This window comes from Pundamilia nyererei, unplaced genomic scaffold, assembly GCF_000239375.1.
Source record: "Pundamilia nyererei isolate P.nyererei 1_Seehausen unplaced genomic scaffold, PunNye1.0 scaffold00054, whole genome shotgun sequence".
NCBI classification, from domain to species: Eukaryota; Metazoa; Chordata; class Actinopteri; order Cichliformes; family Cichlidae; genus Pundamilia; species Pundamilia nyererei.
In genome coordinates, this window is record NW_005187455.1 from 1,704,870 (window position 1) to 1,721,497 (window position 16,628).

Genomic DNA, 16,628 nt, shown 5'->3' on the forward strand with positions numbered 1-16,628 from the left:
CTTTATCATAGAATTTTGACAAGTTGTACTAGGAAATGCACAGTTGGAAATTCCCTGTGTTTAATGTAGCCATCATAAGTATACCTGTGCTATGCTCTGTGTGTGTGTGTGTGTGTGTGTGTGTGTGTACCTTCAGGCCTTCAGCAGGTGAGCAGCTGATTAGGACAAGGTTATTCCTGTGTGTATCTGTGGGAGTCCAGGGCCATAGCTCCTCACTGGACTCATCCTGGTTCCACCAGCAGAGTGCCACATCCTGGACACTGTTGAGACTTACATGTCTGTGGAGCCTACGACCACACCCGCCCAACTCCACACATACCACCTGGACACAAAAATACAAAACAGTGAAAATGGGCAATTAAAATAGTAGGAAGACAGAGATTCTTGAAGTTAGAACATATTTTATGAAGAATGGGAAAGATATGCGAGCATCTCAGTGTTTCGCTCATTTGGATTCACCTTCCTGGCCTGTTTTAAAACCCGAGGGCTCTGACACTTTCACGGCTGGAGCCCCTGGTGCCTCTGCTGTCCTTCCCCCATCCTGTTTTTGTTGATGTCTAAGGTTGTTTTTTCATCTTCCATTATTAATGTCTGTGTGCGTTTTGTTCTGTCGGGCTTGTTGTTTTAGTGATGTGCATATTTTTTGGGAAGGTCCGCCACGCTCTACGGGCCACAACAAAGAGACGCACAGTAATGAGCTCTCGTGGCGCTTGGGGGGGTGGGCGGGTTACACACATTCACACAGACACACAAATAGACACACATACATAAATATGTGCATGTATGTATACAATCATTGATTTATAAAGTAAACAAACACTCTTGGATAGACACACAAAGTGCAGGTACACACACACAGCCCCATATTCATACAAACCTTTCATATATTCTTTATCTTCAGCCATACTCACTAACACAAGGAACCAGAGTCAATGGCTAATGCGCACACATTAAGAGACACACACACATCCATGACCTCTGTCACACTGCAGAAGAATGGCTAAAACCTGATAGGTAGAGGGAGGACAGAGGTGAAGGAGGCAAAAGAGAGAGGAATAAATGGTGATAACGAATTAAAAAAAGCTGATTGTTTGGGTTTGGAGAGAGGGTTAAGAAAGGCAAGTGAGGTGAAAGCTGCTGTCATGCACTATAGCTTCGGGGAAATGAGAATTGAGGAATAAAATACAAGCATGAATTAATGAATGAGTGAAGGACGAAACAAAAAAGTGCACATGAAGAGGTTAAAAAGAAATCCAGATTAATTAGATCAGTATCAGTAATAGATCAATGAGAGGTTTGTGCCAAAATAAATGTTTGAAACCTAGGAAAAGAGCAGTTGTAACATCAAAATCCCCCTAAAAGGGCATCAGCAGGAATTTGGGAATATGTCTTTAGAAAATCAATTACTAAAAACATGTCTCAACAAAAGAAAATGGTCTAAAAGTCCCAGAACATGCAGAAATTAGTAAATCGACAAGCTGTACTGTATGAGTGGAGCAGATTTGAGAGTCAGTGGTCCATGTCTGCCCTCCTTGCCCCCTCGGGGGGGGAAATTTGCTTTGGACACAGAATACGCCTGAAAATGATGGAGCTACATCCGATGATAAAGGGAACAAAGAGTTGCTCCAAACAGCTGAACGGGAGATCACTGACAGATTAGAAATGGAAAAGAAAAAATAAAATCTGAAAATCACTGGGTTAATAACACACTCTATCTCTACCCCCCGTATGTCCCCTCCATCCCTACCCATCTCTTCGCTCTTCTAGGTTTTTTTTTCTGCTGGCGTTTGCTGGTCAGCAATAATCAAAAACCACTTTCTGTGGGCCGGATTAGTTTAGCCCCCCCCCTCAACGCCCCCTACTCTCCCTTCTCCAGCTTAGCCCACTGGACCAGGGCGGCGTGTACGCGTGTGCGTGTGTGTTGTAGGGGATGGGCAGCTGGGCATATGTGTACACATGTGTGTACTGGTCGCAGGTTGCATGCATGTATGTGCACATGCATTGACAGAGGTGTGTTGGATGTACAATATGGAGTGGTGGGGGTGATGCGGGGGGGTGTCTTATCAGGACTGTGCTTCTGGAGACAGACGCACAGCAGCAACGATTGCTTTTACACACACACACACACACACACACACACACACACACACACACACACACACACACACACACACACACACACACAGCCCTTAACAAAAGGGCCTGGCAGTAATGTGATAATGCCAGGGTTAGCGGTTAGCCAGCTAGCAAAGGAGGACAGAGTGTAGTTTTGTTTTGTGGGAAGAACCGTCCTACACATAATCAAGCATATTACTAACAGCTAAAAAAAACAAAAAAAAACAAAACACCTTCAGATCAGAGGGAGCCCAATACACACCTGAATGGAGATTAACAGACAGGAACAGGGAAGTCGCAGAGCCAGAGTCAAACTGGGAACATGTGAGCTATAAAGGCTACATTCTCATGATAATGTATATTGTATTGATGTAATACTAAACTGAACCAGTTGGAGAAATATTTATGACTTTTAATCCATTTCCCACCCTCATTTTCTTGAAGTGTGTCTCTGAAAACAATTTTTCCGTTTGACTGGTCTCATATGTGCTGATTCATGTCATGTGTACAAATGGAATATTTTCCTCTTTCAAAGCATGAAAAGAGCAGTTGGTGGTGGTGTGAATCATTTCATCGTTTACATCACAGACCACAGTTGGAGGCCTACATGGGACTCTACTCTAATTGCCTTATTAATTATCATTAGAAACTGTGTTAGGTTTAGGTAGTAAGAGGTTTTTTGTTAGGTTCAGGATATATGTTTATGTTTTATAAACTTCTTAGTTAGGTTTACAGAAACATCTTATTACATCTTATTAATAAACATTTTATTAGTTGCAGGGTGACACAGGTTACAGTCTGGATAAAATACATGCAAAAGACATGAAACATACTTCCCACTGAAATGCATTACATTCAAATTCATTTTAACTTCACAAAAATGAAATAATTTGTGTTCGCGATCATGAACAGATTTCTTTTTTTGTAACCTCTTCACATTTTGCCACAAGGCAACCTCATATTTAAGAAAATGTGATGAGAAAAATATTGGATTAATGGTTTATTATTTACAGCCATTTAAATAAGATTTAATTTTCACATCTTTGTCAAAATCCATAGTGATGGTCTACAGATTACAAAAATCAGGCCACCGTCCATATAGATTGAGAACAGACTGGAGGAAACTATTCTTAGTGGACTTTCCAAGCCAGATTTGGTAATTTATCTAGCTGTCACAGGGAGAAGGTCAATAACAAATCAAGGACCCAGCAGGTTCTGACTGAGCTTCAACATGTTTTTTTTCTTTCCTAGCAGCATTTTCATAGTTATTTTTAATGGCATTTCCTCTCCGGTGTCCACTGAAAGGACATGTAACTGTTTTACTTAATCTCAACAAGAAAAAGTACCCTACCGAATGTGAAACTGATCCAAGAAAACACTCTGGAAGTGTTTCCCAAGCAGCTGGCTACATTGAGTGCACTTTTTCTTTTTGGCCTCCGTTTTATTTTTATTTTTTAAACACTTCTCCATCTCTTTTTGCAATCATCAACCTAAAGACACACATGCTTAAGCACACACATTTCTCCATCAATGCGTTACCTGTACCTTGATTTCAGAGGGTGAGAGTTTGTCTGTTCGCCTGCCAGTCTCTGGGGAGTTCTGGGTCTTTTTGTTCAGGTAGACTGCCGCCACTTGGCTCTGCTCCAGGAAGGACAGCAGAATCAGCCTATCGCTCAGCACCGCTGGCAAAGACATCGTCACACGAAATGTCATCATTCAAAGCAGAACAAAAAAAACCACCACAACTGTGTGCTATTGAGGAGAACCATATTATTAGAGCACAATTACAGCTTTTACTTGTAAACACATGAGAAAAATGTGGAATAATTTAGTAGCAAATCTGCATGTTATGATTCATCAAGTTTTTCTGATTGTAAATCTACAAAGTCTGCAATAGCTTCATTAATATTCATCATTAATCACTGACAGCTGGACACATTAAGTAATAAAGACTGGGCTTTTTATGTGGAAAATATCCAGACCTATCCTGTTAGCTTCCACACTGTTAACTCTGCAACCTGCACAGCGTCCTGGAGATCCTTTCTAAACATTATGCTCTCCTTACACCTTAATGCAGCTTATCACCCTTCATCGGTTTCCATTAGTTTTGAGCATCTGTCTCACATCCCGTCAATAATTCTTCCTTCCTACTCTTTCCTTTTCACCTAGTCTACTCGTTTCCTATCTCCACCTTCCTGCATCCCCCCCTCCTCTGTATCTCTTCCCCTCCTGTCAGTGCACTGGAAGCTCTAAGGCCTTTTTGTGGTAGAAGAACACACTTGATCCTGTTCAACTCTTCAGGAGCTGCATGGAAACGCTGATTAGCAATTAAGCCTCCCTCTCCTTCAAATTAATCTGTTTATGAAACCAATTAAATGGAAAGGGTGGGGGTGTTGTTACACATGCAGGATATCTGCTGCTTTGAGTTGAACGAGTAAGGCTGCACCCCGAGATTCAGAAATCTAACCAGCAATTAATCATGGTATGTGTGTATTTATAAACGTAGGGTATTGGTACGATTACACGTCAAATTATCCTGTTGTGTGAAAATTTCAAATTAATATGCAAATATTCACGTGCGAAGAGAAATGCAGAAAAACTAGCATTTTAAATCAGGTCAACTGAGTCAGGTTGTCCTCATGTTGAAGTTGGATTATAAAGCATTCGTAACTAAAACTGGTTCAAGGCTTAAACCATTAAAACACAAAACAACAACAACAACAAAAAAAACCCAGCCATTAACGATGCCTTAGCTTTACAAAACAACATTTAATGCAGTAGTAAGCGTCTTTGTAATAGATTATAGACAAATCGAGTTAAATGCAGTTTAGTATTGATCTCGATGGGTGTCTATAAACGGGATTAAGATTAATCCCATTCATTTCCAAATGAAGGAAGGGATGTGAACCCAGGCTGTGGCCCAATCTGGGACCAGGTGGCTGATTTGGCATTAAGAACCAGACCTTCATGACCCACCCGTGAACACCCCAGACGCACACACATTTTAGACACATTCAAATCTACAATTGCAGACAAATGCACGGATAGCTACAAATACATTCATACAGACAAGCCTGCAACCACAGTTTATGCATGCATTTCTACACTCAGTAACACATGTAGAAATGCATTCACGCCCACAAGCATACGGCAAAGCTAACACATGGCCCCACGAAACGTACTCAGACAAAATGCACACACACACACACACACACACACACACACACAAACACACAGTCCCCTAAATCCATTTAATGCCATCTCCTCAGCAGCATGTTGACATAAGAGGCCAATGGGCTTAACCAAAGCACATTTAAACAGTGGTAAATGAAACCGGCTATGAAAAAAATCACTTAAGGATGCTTAATCGTGGAGCATACGCGCAGCTTGGCCCAGCCATCGGCCAAAGGAAGCTGCTAATACTTTGATGGTGTAAAATGTTTGTAATCTGCAGCTCTTTATGATGCAATCAGAGCTCATGGTAGGAACACTGTCGTAACCAGCATTCAGGAAGCAAAGTTTAACAAAGGAGTACGAGTGTGCTTTGTTGCTTTGTGAAATAAAAACAGACCTGGATGCAGTTGCTTTAAGTACCAAACCTCACATTTAGCCTAAACCATGCAAATCAAAGGGATTTTCGTTTGCATACAAACACCAAAAAGCTTTTTTGCTCTCCATTTAGAAAGTTGTCCAATCCCGTTCAGACAATGAAAATGAATTCTTTGGCATTACGCAGCGGCTTAGAGTTTAATTTAAGATTCGACTACAGCTGCAATATTTAGCCAATTAATTGCTTGGGTAAAAGAAAATGAAGGAAAAGTATTTTCATAATTGTCAAGCAAAATGCCAAATATTGTTTCTCACAATATGAGGATTTCCTGTCTAACACATGACAGAAAATCATACACTTTGGGCTGTAAAAGGCTGGCTGCGGGAAGTTATGGTTTACTTTTCATGCATTAAACAAATAAAACGATGAAGAAAATAATATTCACATTAACTGATGGTGAAAAAAAATATCAATACGAGCAGCAATTTAAGTAAGTTTTCAACTTATCTGACATGGCAGTAATTTAGATATATATAAAAAAAATCTAACACACGTTGACCTCACATATGTCCTTACACAACAAGAAAAACCAAAACACACAGACACACGCATATAGGAGTTAAAACTGTAATTGTAAACTGTTTTAGTAACTGTACATTGTAAGCATTAGATGGTGTGATCCACTAAGGCTCTCTACTCTAATTGTCTCAGGCTAATTTAACAAGTGGCAGATGTGAGAACCTCTAACCGACTGCACCACCCTGAAAACACGCACGCACACACACACACACACAATCCCCGGAACCCACCCTCTCACAACCATTACTCTAATAATTAGTGCCTCTGAGGCTTTGAATGGAGCGCAGCGGGAGATGAGTTAGTGTGTGTGTACCTGTGTGTGTGTCTGTGTGTGTAAATGTGAGTGGACATACAGAAAGTGTTTGTTTGTCTATAAGAGGGTAAAAAAAATAAGAAATGAAAAATCTGTAATCGCAAATGTATGCATATGGGGACAAGTGTGTGTATGTCTGTATGCCAATTTGTGTGTGTGTGTGTGTGTGTGTGTACTATGGGGGCTTTATCAAGTGTCTAGAGACCCCGGGCGGAAGTGGGGAGGGCGGTGTTATGAACAAATAATTGATACAGAAAGAAAGAAATAATTAGCAGATTTGGGCCGGTGTCCACAGCCCTTTATTCTCTCCTGCCAGGTCTGCAGAGCGAGGGAGTGCAGCGCGAGGGGGGCGGTACTCCCTGGAGGAACGCGCGATGGAGGGAAAAACACTGATGGATGCTCTTAAGGGAAGGCCCCTGGACACACACAGCACAAAAGGATTTGCCCGCAATTAGCTAGCAGAGTCGCCTTGCTCACCTGTGGCACCTGTTATGTGTGTCTGAGTTGGCGCGTGTGGCGCGAGAGAGTGTTTGCGTGACAGAGTGGCGAGGAAAGGGTAGACGGTAGATGCATGTGGGGTGAGCAGGTGTAACCGCGGCGTCTATGCCGCCGCTGTAAGAGAAAGTGCGAGGTATAGACGTCATTGTGGTTTTTATAAAACTGAACATTTAAATGCTAATGCGTTCGCATTTGTTTGTTTGTTTTGTTTGTTGCTGTGGGCAGAGAGAGGTAGCCGGGCATGATGTTTGTGTCCGTAAATCTGCTTAAAGCTCAATGAACCTCTGGAATATTTAAATCACCTAAAAAACAGAATTTCTTTCAGTAAATTCAAAAATAAAAACAATACACCAGAAAGCCCTTTGTTTACACTATAATGGGCATGCCGGTTGCAACAGCACTAATTAACATCAGCAGCACCAAAGTAACCAATACGACAGTCAAAAATGTCTTATGATGTTAATTGTACACTAAAGGCTCCCTGAATGTCTTGGACCAGCTGATCAGGGCTGTCAAACCCAGTAGCACTTAGGGCCACTAATTAAGGGCCACAAATATATAGCATATATAGCACACTTTAATTTAATGTAAAATGCATGTTCCACATAGCCTAAAGACCTTCAGTCAATACAAACGCTGCTCATCTTTCATACCGTTTGGTCAAGCAAAGAAATTTCTTATTATACCTTTACAATAAAGCATATAACATACATCAAACTGTACTTGCTTTAAATGCCTGAAACATAAAGCTACAATCACTGGACTTTAAAAAACAAATAAGTGTCAAACTCATTTTAGTTTGACAGCCACATGAGACCAGTAAGATTATTCACTTCTAAGCTATAATAAAAAAGAAACTTCTCCAAATTGCTCCCCTTTAATTTAGTGTAATTTAGTGTTCAATATACCATCCATTTATAATACTAATGAGCCTGAGAGTCTTAAGAAAATGAAGTGTAATTTCAGCAATACACCAGTAAGTCTGGGGCTTACACTTCAAGAAAAAAATGTGTTACAGATTACTCTATTTTAAGTCATCCTAGTTTTACAACGGTGCCATCGTACAAAAAACACAAACAAAAGGAAACATTAAGCTACTTAACTCATTTTCTACGGTGAAAAAAAAGAACTTTCAGTTATTTAATGGAATATTAGATGTAAAAAGATACCCTGTCATGTGACAGTTTATTTATTACTTACTTTCTTTAGGGCAGTATGGCAGACGATGGATGATGTTTTTAAAACGGACAACTTCTGACTAAATAAAAAGTTCAGGCTCTCTTGATGTGGCCCATTTGACAGGAAAAATACAGTGAAAAGTCCAAATGTTTGCAATTTTCACATTTTAAAAATGCAGTCCTAAAGTCTGTCTATTAAAGTAGCCTGATTTTATAGGGGGGCTTAAGTATATGAGTATGTCTGCTTATAAAGCTAAAAGTCAATAAGTAAGGGCCAGGATCACTTTCTTCAAAGTGTAGGGGTTTTTTTTAAGTTAGGGTCCTGTGATGATGTGCTAGGGGGTAAAGAATTCATTATGTCAGTGTGCCTCTACAACTAACCATGCGTCACCGTGCTGGCTGGTAGTCGGCCCACTAATGTACGGTCTATACACACTTGTTCGAGCTGAGGTCCTTGTACAGTCAGGGTCACCAGCACTCCACTGCTGAGCATGACCTGCAGGACAGCACACACAAAAACAGAAACCTCAGAATGACTACAGCTAAAAGAGATTTAGTCTAGTCTCTCTATTACACCATTCAACAATGAGCAGCTCCTTTGTTGAGTTTAAAGCCCATTTAATGTCACAGATAATGTACAAGGTGTGCACCTATGAGGAGGAAGTGTAACATCACAATTAAAATCCAACAGGTAACTTTGGGAAGAACTTTAATGTGGAAACGTGAAGCATGCATTGCATAAAACAGCGAAAATTGACTTTAGTGATGTAGAAGACATCACATATGAAGTTTATCATATGAAATTAAACCAGGTAATTTTCTTAAATGTTGAGACTATGTACCAGATTTTGACTTAGCAATAATCAAGACATAAAGAAGAAAAGAAATGCGTGGCTCCAAAGGAGATGTGCAGCTCTACGTGCTCCTACTACAACCCAAGGATGATGTTACTAATACAAACAGCAGCTTCTGGCTTCCATTCATGCTCATAAGAAGCTGGGAAAAATGAACTTGAATTAAATACAGTTTATTTATCCTTGTTATGATTGCTGGCATAGTTTGAATTTGTTTACTCTTTAGATTAGCTTTAATATTAGAAATATGTCTAGAGTGAGTCTTTCTAGCTCATATCAAGAAAGAAAGAAAATAGTGAAGGAAATCATTTTTCTTTTATAAACCGAGAGTCCTAAAGAGGGACTTGTAGGTTAGATGCTAAAGAAATTTGGGGATTTTTCTGTGTTAATCTTAGCAAAATAAAACTGATATTTTAATACAAGTTTAATTTCTAAAGAAATTAGCTTAACTCTCAGATTCACTACTCTGTTATCACTTGGGGTTAAAGAAATGATCGTGCTCGGGGATGACACAATAAACAAATTCACATATTACTAACATTTAAAAAAAAACTAGAAACTTGCTTTTACCAGGATTAGCAACATGCAAATCAGCCTTAGGGATTTTTAAAAATGCCATGTTGTAATTATACTGATATTGTTTGAGATGAACTAGTAAGCGGTGGTATAATAAAGAGAAACTCTTGAAACTTCACCCACAAAAGACATATCTGAGTGTATGTGTGTGTGTCTCTACTTCCACACAGTAGGTCTTGGGCTTAGGAGGGTGTATACCTGGCAGCAGTGCTTGTTTCTCCATCTGGTGTGAATGCAGGTGTTGGTCTGCAACAGTTCCTGAATGAGCACGATGGACAAACGGAGAGAAAGACAAAGAGACAGAGTTGAACCAAGTAACGCAACAAAAGTGAGCTGAGACCAGACAGGTGCTTTAGACAGAGTGGGAAATTAAACAGCAAAAAATATGTCTGTGTAAGTTTCTGGAGTCACAATTCGCTAACTTTCTAATGCATAAATTGTCTTGGTAGCACACAGTACCAGGCAACTGCCACCACAGGAGGTCACTGCAGCAGTTCCTGCTCATGAAGAGGTGGAAGAGGGTTGAGAAAGGGGTGCAGGTAACAACTCTGTGTGTGTGTGTGTGTGTGTGTGTGTGTGTGTGTGTGTGTGTGTGTGTGTGTGTGTGTGTGATTCACTATGTGGATGTGATGTGACGTAAGTGAGAAGTGATGTAAATGAAGTGTGTGTGTGTGTGTGTGTGTAAGGTCAGTCATTCCTGCCACATTCCAAACCCAGCTGGGGTGATTGGATGGGAGGAGAGAGGGATGGAAAAGGAGGCGGAGGGTGGGGTGTGGAGGTGAGCTGGGGTGTTTCTAGTTTCAGACAATGGTTACGGGTGAGAGGAGGGAGGTGGATGGGTGGGGAAAGTGTGTGTGTGTGCATCTGTGTGTGTGACAGCCACAGACAGGTTCCAAACAAAGCTAGGTCTGTACTGCTACAAGTACAGAGGGGAAGAAGGGAGGGGGGTAGGAGAGCGAGGGGAAGAAGGAGGAAGAGGAGGGATGAGGGGGCTGCAGGCAGGCCCCTGATCCCCTCAAATATCCCCCTCGATGACAGAGCTCGGCCGAAAGAGAGGTGATGAGAGAGAAGAGGGAGAGAGGAGAACAAACGGGAACGACAGGGAGAGTGAAGGGAGAGGGAGAAAAGAGAGAATGCCCCTATTTGTTAATCAATCGGCCGTTTCGGAAAGGGAAAACTCCAAAAATCCCCAGAGGGAGGAAGAAGATGGGGGGCATCCAGGAGGGATGGTGGTGGTGAAGTTGGTGGTGGGGGCTACTGAAAAGAGGAGGCGGGTACCTCCAACTCCTTCAGCGAATCGCGTAGCTTTTCTGGTCGGCGGTTCCTGGGAGTCCACGAATAGCCTCGAGCTAAAGAGGAAAAACACAAGAAAAGCCGGGAGATCATGTGACTTAACTTTTTAACACAGACACGGACATTTTTTAAAAAGCCACTCATGGGAATTGAGAAGAATGTGGCACCCAAAACCCGGAAATGATAAAGGTTAATAGAGATCTGAGTGTGAGAAGAGACGATATGAGGAATGAAGGCCAGGTGGAATGAGGAGATGTAGGTAGATGAGGCAGGCGGTCCACATGCCAGTGATTGTGTTTGTGAATGCATGCAGAGAGAGTTGCTGCACTGCTCCAAGACAAACAATTAATGTCTGAGTTCAAAAACAGAAAGAAAAATCCAATAACTATTAAGATTTTTTTTAAACACGTGTATTAATGTTTGCACATTACAGATGTACAAAAAAAGAGAAGTTTTTAAAAAACACCAAACACATACATGGGAACACGGGGAATGATCACATAGCCAGTCTTTTAATCAGTAATGACTTATTAGGTTATCTGTTGCACCAATAACCAATCATTTGAACAGTCAGTTTAGTCTATTTCCTTCTAATTGGTCCCTTTTTGTTTGTATACAATTTTCTCTAGGTGTGATCCATTTTCTAATTCCTTTACCACTTTTCAAACATCAGATTTCCAGGACTGTAGCATAATTGTCTTTGCTAAGAGTGCAGACAGCGAAATGAACCTCCACGTGATTCAACCACAAATATGGTTTGAGGAGGCAATGGGGAACTCCTTACTGAAAGCTTTGGCAATAAAGCTGACCTTACCTCAGGAAGTTTGTAATCTACTGCACTGAAAGAACTAAAGACAGAGTTATTTGCTCTGCTAAGTAATCTAGTGGGAGAAAAGTACAACATGTGGACACATTTGAGTAGTTCTACAGCATTTACCGTGGTGCAGATGTTTGATGGTTAGCACTCAGCCAGAAGGGTCCTGGTCTGAGTCAGTTGAGGCCTTTCTATGTGGAGATTCACATATTATTATTGGCTGCAGCTTCATTGTACAGGCCAAAAAAATGTAGCCTTACGCTTAATTTATACTTCTATTCTAAATATATTCTAAACACTAATTGAAAGAGTTTCTCTTTTTGAGTTGATCCATACTCTTCCAGTAAACTTAAGAAATTGGAGCAGAAGAGGAAGTAGCCAATAGTGCATAGGTGGAAATGACAGTACTGAAAAGAACAGTCAGAGGTTTTAAGAGCCTCTGAAAAAGATTGGCTTGATAGCCAATGATAAAACTGGTTAATTAGGCGTTTTTGGATTTACTTTGCATATTTTATACAAATAGGGCACTAATGACATCTTATCTTAAATGTAACACTGTATAATACCTAAAATACATTAAAGAATGTAAATTGATAATAAACTTTGGTAATTTCTTCATTGTACTTTTAACAGTGATATAATTGATTAGGTTATAATATATGCTTATTGTGATATATAAAGAAATTAGCTTTTAGTAGAACTACATTATGCATTTTTTTAATGATTGCAAATCAAAAGTTTCTTAAATGATTAGTAACTTCCAGAGTGTCAAAGCATGTACTAGAAGCAGAAGTATTTCAACTTTTCCCTAAACCTAAACAAGTAAATGGAAAAAGGACTGTTCAGTGTTTTTAATCTATACTTTTAATTAAGGCTTTCTAACCATTACTCACACACACTCACACTCTGACGGATGCACTGGGGTCAATTTGTGATTCGCTTCCAACATATGGAGTCTGTGATGAAACCACCAACCTAGTAGATGAGCAGTTCTATCTCATGAGTCATATGTGCCCCCAACACTAAAACTGCTACTACTGAATTGGATAAGTGGAAGAAAATGAATGAATAGATGTATCTTGTGATTTGCGCCACTGCCTTCACCTCACCTGCATATTTTCCAATTTTTTAAGCATTATATACATCATTTTCATCTTTATCATATTATCGAAATAACACTAACACATGCACCACACAGTACTTAATAAAGTTCAAGTTTAATTGACTGTTATTGACAGTCACCCTGATTGGAGCTATTAACAAAAATGTGAGACATTTAGAAGACATATCTCCTTATCTACGAATTAATGGTACAACCAACGGAGTACCAGCAGGTATGTGAGTTGTTTACACTTTACTTTATAAAGCAAAAATATTCTACTGAAAGCAAAATGTCCCTTTAAAGCACACAAACCGATACTTGAGGAGAATCAAGGACTTCTGGTGCTCTTATACAAGTTATCTCCTAAATGCAAGCTCACATTTAGCAGAACATATCTCAACCAGTACCACACCAAGGCCCCCCTTATTTTAATTTTCCAGCCCTCCATTTCTCCCCCCTCCATCTCTAGTGGTTAAACAGAGGGAAAGAAGCATATAGAATGGAAAAAAAAAAAAACAGTTAATTGAATTTGTGCTTCTGCCCAAACGTATACATGAAGTTCAGTGGGGGGAAAAGGAAATGAAGGAGTGGAGTTTCCAATGTGGTGCAATCACTTGCCTATCTGTGTATTTTACAGCCTCTCTTTTCATCTTTATAGAAACGAACCATTAAGGAGTGGGGCTTCTCTATTAAGAATAAGTGGGAAGAAGAGGTAAACAGATGCATGCAAATGAGAATGTGGAGGGTGAGTGCAGGAGGGGGCAGGAGAGCGAGGGGAGGGAGAAGAGGGCAGGGGGATGAGTGTTCGTCTCCTGATAAGGGTGTTTGTATTCCACCACTGGGTGAAAAGCAGCGCGAGTGTGAGGGAAGAGAGGGTGGGAGAGAGCGAAAAGAGGAAAACAGGACAGCTGACTGAGTATTGCAGTGATTTCTGAAGGATGGTCATCCAATGGCGAGATGACCAGAGCTCAAAGAAACACACAATTGTGACAATCACTCTTTGGAAACTGCTGGAAAACTTACCTTCACAGAACTGGAGTTTGTCATTGTAGTAGTGATGATCCAGGGAAATGGCTGGGAACAATAAAGAAGCCATATTAAGGGACTTATTAGAATTATTGGAATATATAGAAAATACAAAAAAGGACAATATTTGTGGATTATTTAAATATGCTATCTAGTGTTATTATATGATGTAGACAGAAAAAGAAAACTAAGCTGAAGCTCAAACATCCCCTTAGCTCCAAGGGGTCATGTTGGCAAAGTACAACCCACAACCATGCCTTACGGCCTGGCTGCCCTGAGCAAGACAGTGGCCAGTCTGGTGGCCCGCCTCTCTGGCAGGCAGGAACACCTCCAGGATTAGTAGTATTAATCAGATAAGGGGGTGAAGGGCCAGACAGGCCCAGACATGGGCACCTGCTCTGGGGCTGTGGAGCGTGGAGAGGGGGGGGCCTGGCTGCTGGGGACCCCCAGAGCTGCTCCAGTGAGCTTGGGTCTCCCTCTAGTGGGGACAGGTGGAAGCAACAAAGGTAAACACAAACAACTAGACACAAAATCTGATTTTAATGATGCTCGTGGCTAGAGTGACCAACCAATCATTGAAGTCTTACCGATATACAAAGATTAATTTTTTTACAATGTGTTAAAAAAAACAACCCCAAAACAAAACATGTGAATTTTGCTTAAATGACCAAAAAACTTTAAAAAAAACTTTAAAAAAACTTTACACACATGCAAAGTAGAAAATGTTGCTTTTCTCAGCTTTGTACCTATAAGTGACGAGGTCCTGCATAAACACATGGCACAAAAGGTGATATTGCATACTGTTACTGAAAATCTGAGGACTTTTTTGGTCACCACCAATCAAAATTAATCTAACCATACCCACATAATTCTAATAAAGCAATTTCTGCATACCTAAAAATGCTTTAAGTTGTTTTCAACTTGAACGTTGCTTATTTGGTCTAATATGAACATTCAGTGTTGAAGAGAAACATCAAAAATCAAAACCCATTTTTATAGAGGCTTTGTAATACTACAGGCCTGTAGGGATCTTTACATTTCAAAACATGCCACCTCATTATGGAGATCATTGTTATGCAGTTTTTTTTAAGTTTTGCATACAAAGTTTCTCTTATTTATATAAGCTGAATGCCACAGAGAAAAGAAAACATTCAAATTCTATTGTAATCCAATGTAATCTATTGTATATGAAATCGAATCATGACCCAAGCTATCATTACACCGCTGTGTGAAAATGTTGTGATACTTTTGGATTGTGATTCTCCCCTCCCTCCTCCTCCCACGGCTTCCCCACTCCTCCCTCCACTCTGATATCAAGCCACACTTTAGTAATCCTCCAAATGAAAGGATTTGGAGCAAGAGCATCGTCTCTCCACTGAAGATTGGAATGAAAGAGAAGGCAGCTTCTCAGATGAGAGAGAAGGGAGAAAACCTCCTGATGAGAGCGAAAGGAAGACGGAGAGGAGAGACGAGACAGGGAGACTTACTGTACACAAAATAAGAACAAAACAGAAAACTATGACAAAGCAAAGGAAATCCATGACAAAGGCGCTGAAACATATAGTGTGAGACTGCGACAGATTACAGGAATGTTACAGAACTGATGAAACAAAGATATTTAGGTCACTTCACCGGAAGATAAGATCAGTTAAACCCGTTCCATTTAAACTATGTACCAAACCAAACCACTGTGTGTGTAAGGTGAAAGAGGATGGTCCCAGATTTTAGATTTTGGTTCACCCAAACAAATCAAACTTAAAACTTAAAAAGCCACATGAATGCTAAGGCTAATATCAATTAACCTTTGTTAGATGCATAAAACCCCAAGTGTCTAAATTATTGTGGTTATAAAGTAATATTCATTATATAATTATTAATATTCATTTCAAGTTCAATCAGATCTTTGCATTACTTCCAAGCAGTCAAACATAAAAATGTGAGCAGTCGTTTTAAAAAAAAAAAAGTACAGTAGTTTTGCCAAAAACATCTCACCAATTGCAGCAGATGAAAATATTGAAATGTCTTCAGATAAGACAAGTCCTGATATTTTCCACTGAAAATGAAGCAAAACCTACAGAATTAAAAACATGTCAATTCTTTTATATAAGCTGACAAATCTCGGGGTAAGATAGACTCTTGGGCTAAAACAACAAAACAAAAAAGAAAAAAACTTATCAGCTAAAACATTAAAATAATCTACGTAGTATCGTGTGAGTCCTCCTCGTGGCACCAAAACAGCTTTGACTTGTTAGGGGATCGACCAGGATCTGTGGGGGTGTCTTGTGGTGTCTGGCACTGGGACACTGGCAGCGGATCTGTTGGGTCTTGTGGGTTACAGCGTGGAGCTTCTATAGATCAGGGTTGTTCTGGCATATCTTGTAGATGCCCAACTGGATAGAAATCTGGGGAGTTTGGAAGGCAAGTCTACCTGTCTGTCAGATTGCTCCTGATCATTTTCTTTTATAATAAACGGGGGCACAGGGACCAGCTGGGAATGCTTCATGTCCCATGACGAGGTGCTAAAATACCCTAGGATTTCCCAGCAGCATAGTGAATTTTCACTTTGACAGTGGTTTTATTGTTGTGCCTGAGTGATGTTAAAAGTTCAGCCATATAAGTGTGTCACTGTACTTTACATATTGAAACATGTGTAACTGCAGTACTTTATAGTGCTACGTGGGCAGCTCATTTATCACAAATTGTAGCTTCACATGTTTGATGTGGCAGAGG

At 40.2% G+C, this 16,628-nt stretch overlaps 1 protein-coding gene across 5 annotated transcripts in view; it reads right to left on the minus strand.

The window, feature by feature from the left end:
- The window catches only part of wdpcp (WD repeat containing planar cell polarity effector), an 84,922-nt gene that overhangs the window by 41,255 nt on the left and 27,039 nt on the right, over window positions 1–16,628 (minus strand). For 3 of the 5 annotated variants that reach the window (XM_013910989.1, XM_013910988.1, XM_013910990.1), the window contains exons 4-9: window positions 13,896–13,946; window positions 10,942–11,012; window positions 9,862–9,921; window positions 8,615–8,729; window positions 3,661–3,797; window positions 131–322 (exon numbers count right to left, since the gene is read on the minus strand). In XM_013910989.1, coding sequence (XP_013766443.1) covers window positions 131–322; window positions 3,661–3,797; window positions 8,615–8,729; window positions 9,862–9,921; window positions 10,942–11,012; window positions 13,896–13,946 — 626 coding nt within the window. Of the gene's footprint in view, window positions 1–130; window positions 323–3,660; window positions 3,798–8,614; window positions 8,730–9,861; window positions 9,922–10,941; window positions 11,013–13,895; window positions 13,947–15,890; window positions 15,952–16,628 lie in introns of all 5 variants that reach the window. The other 2 variants (XM_013910987.1, XM_013910991.1) reach the window with 1 other exon arrangement.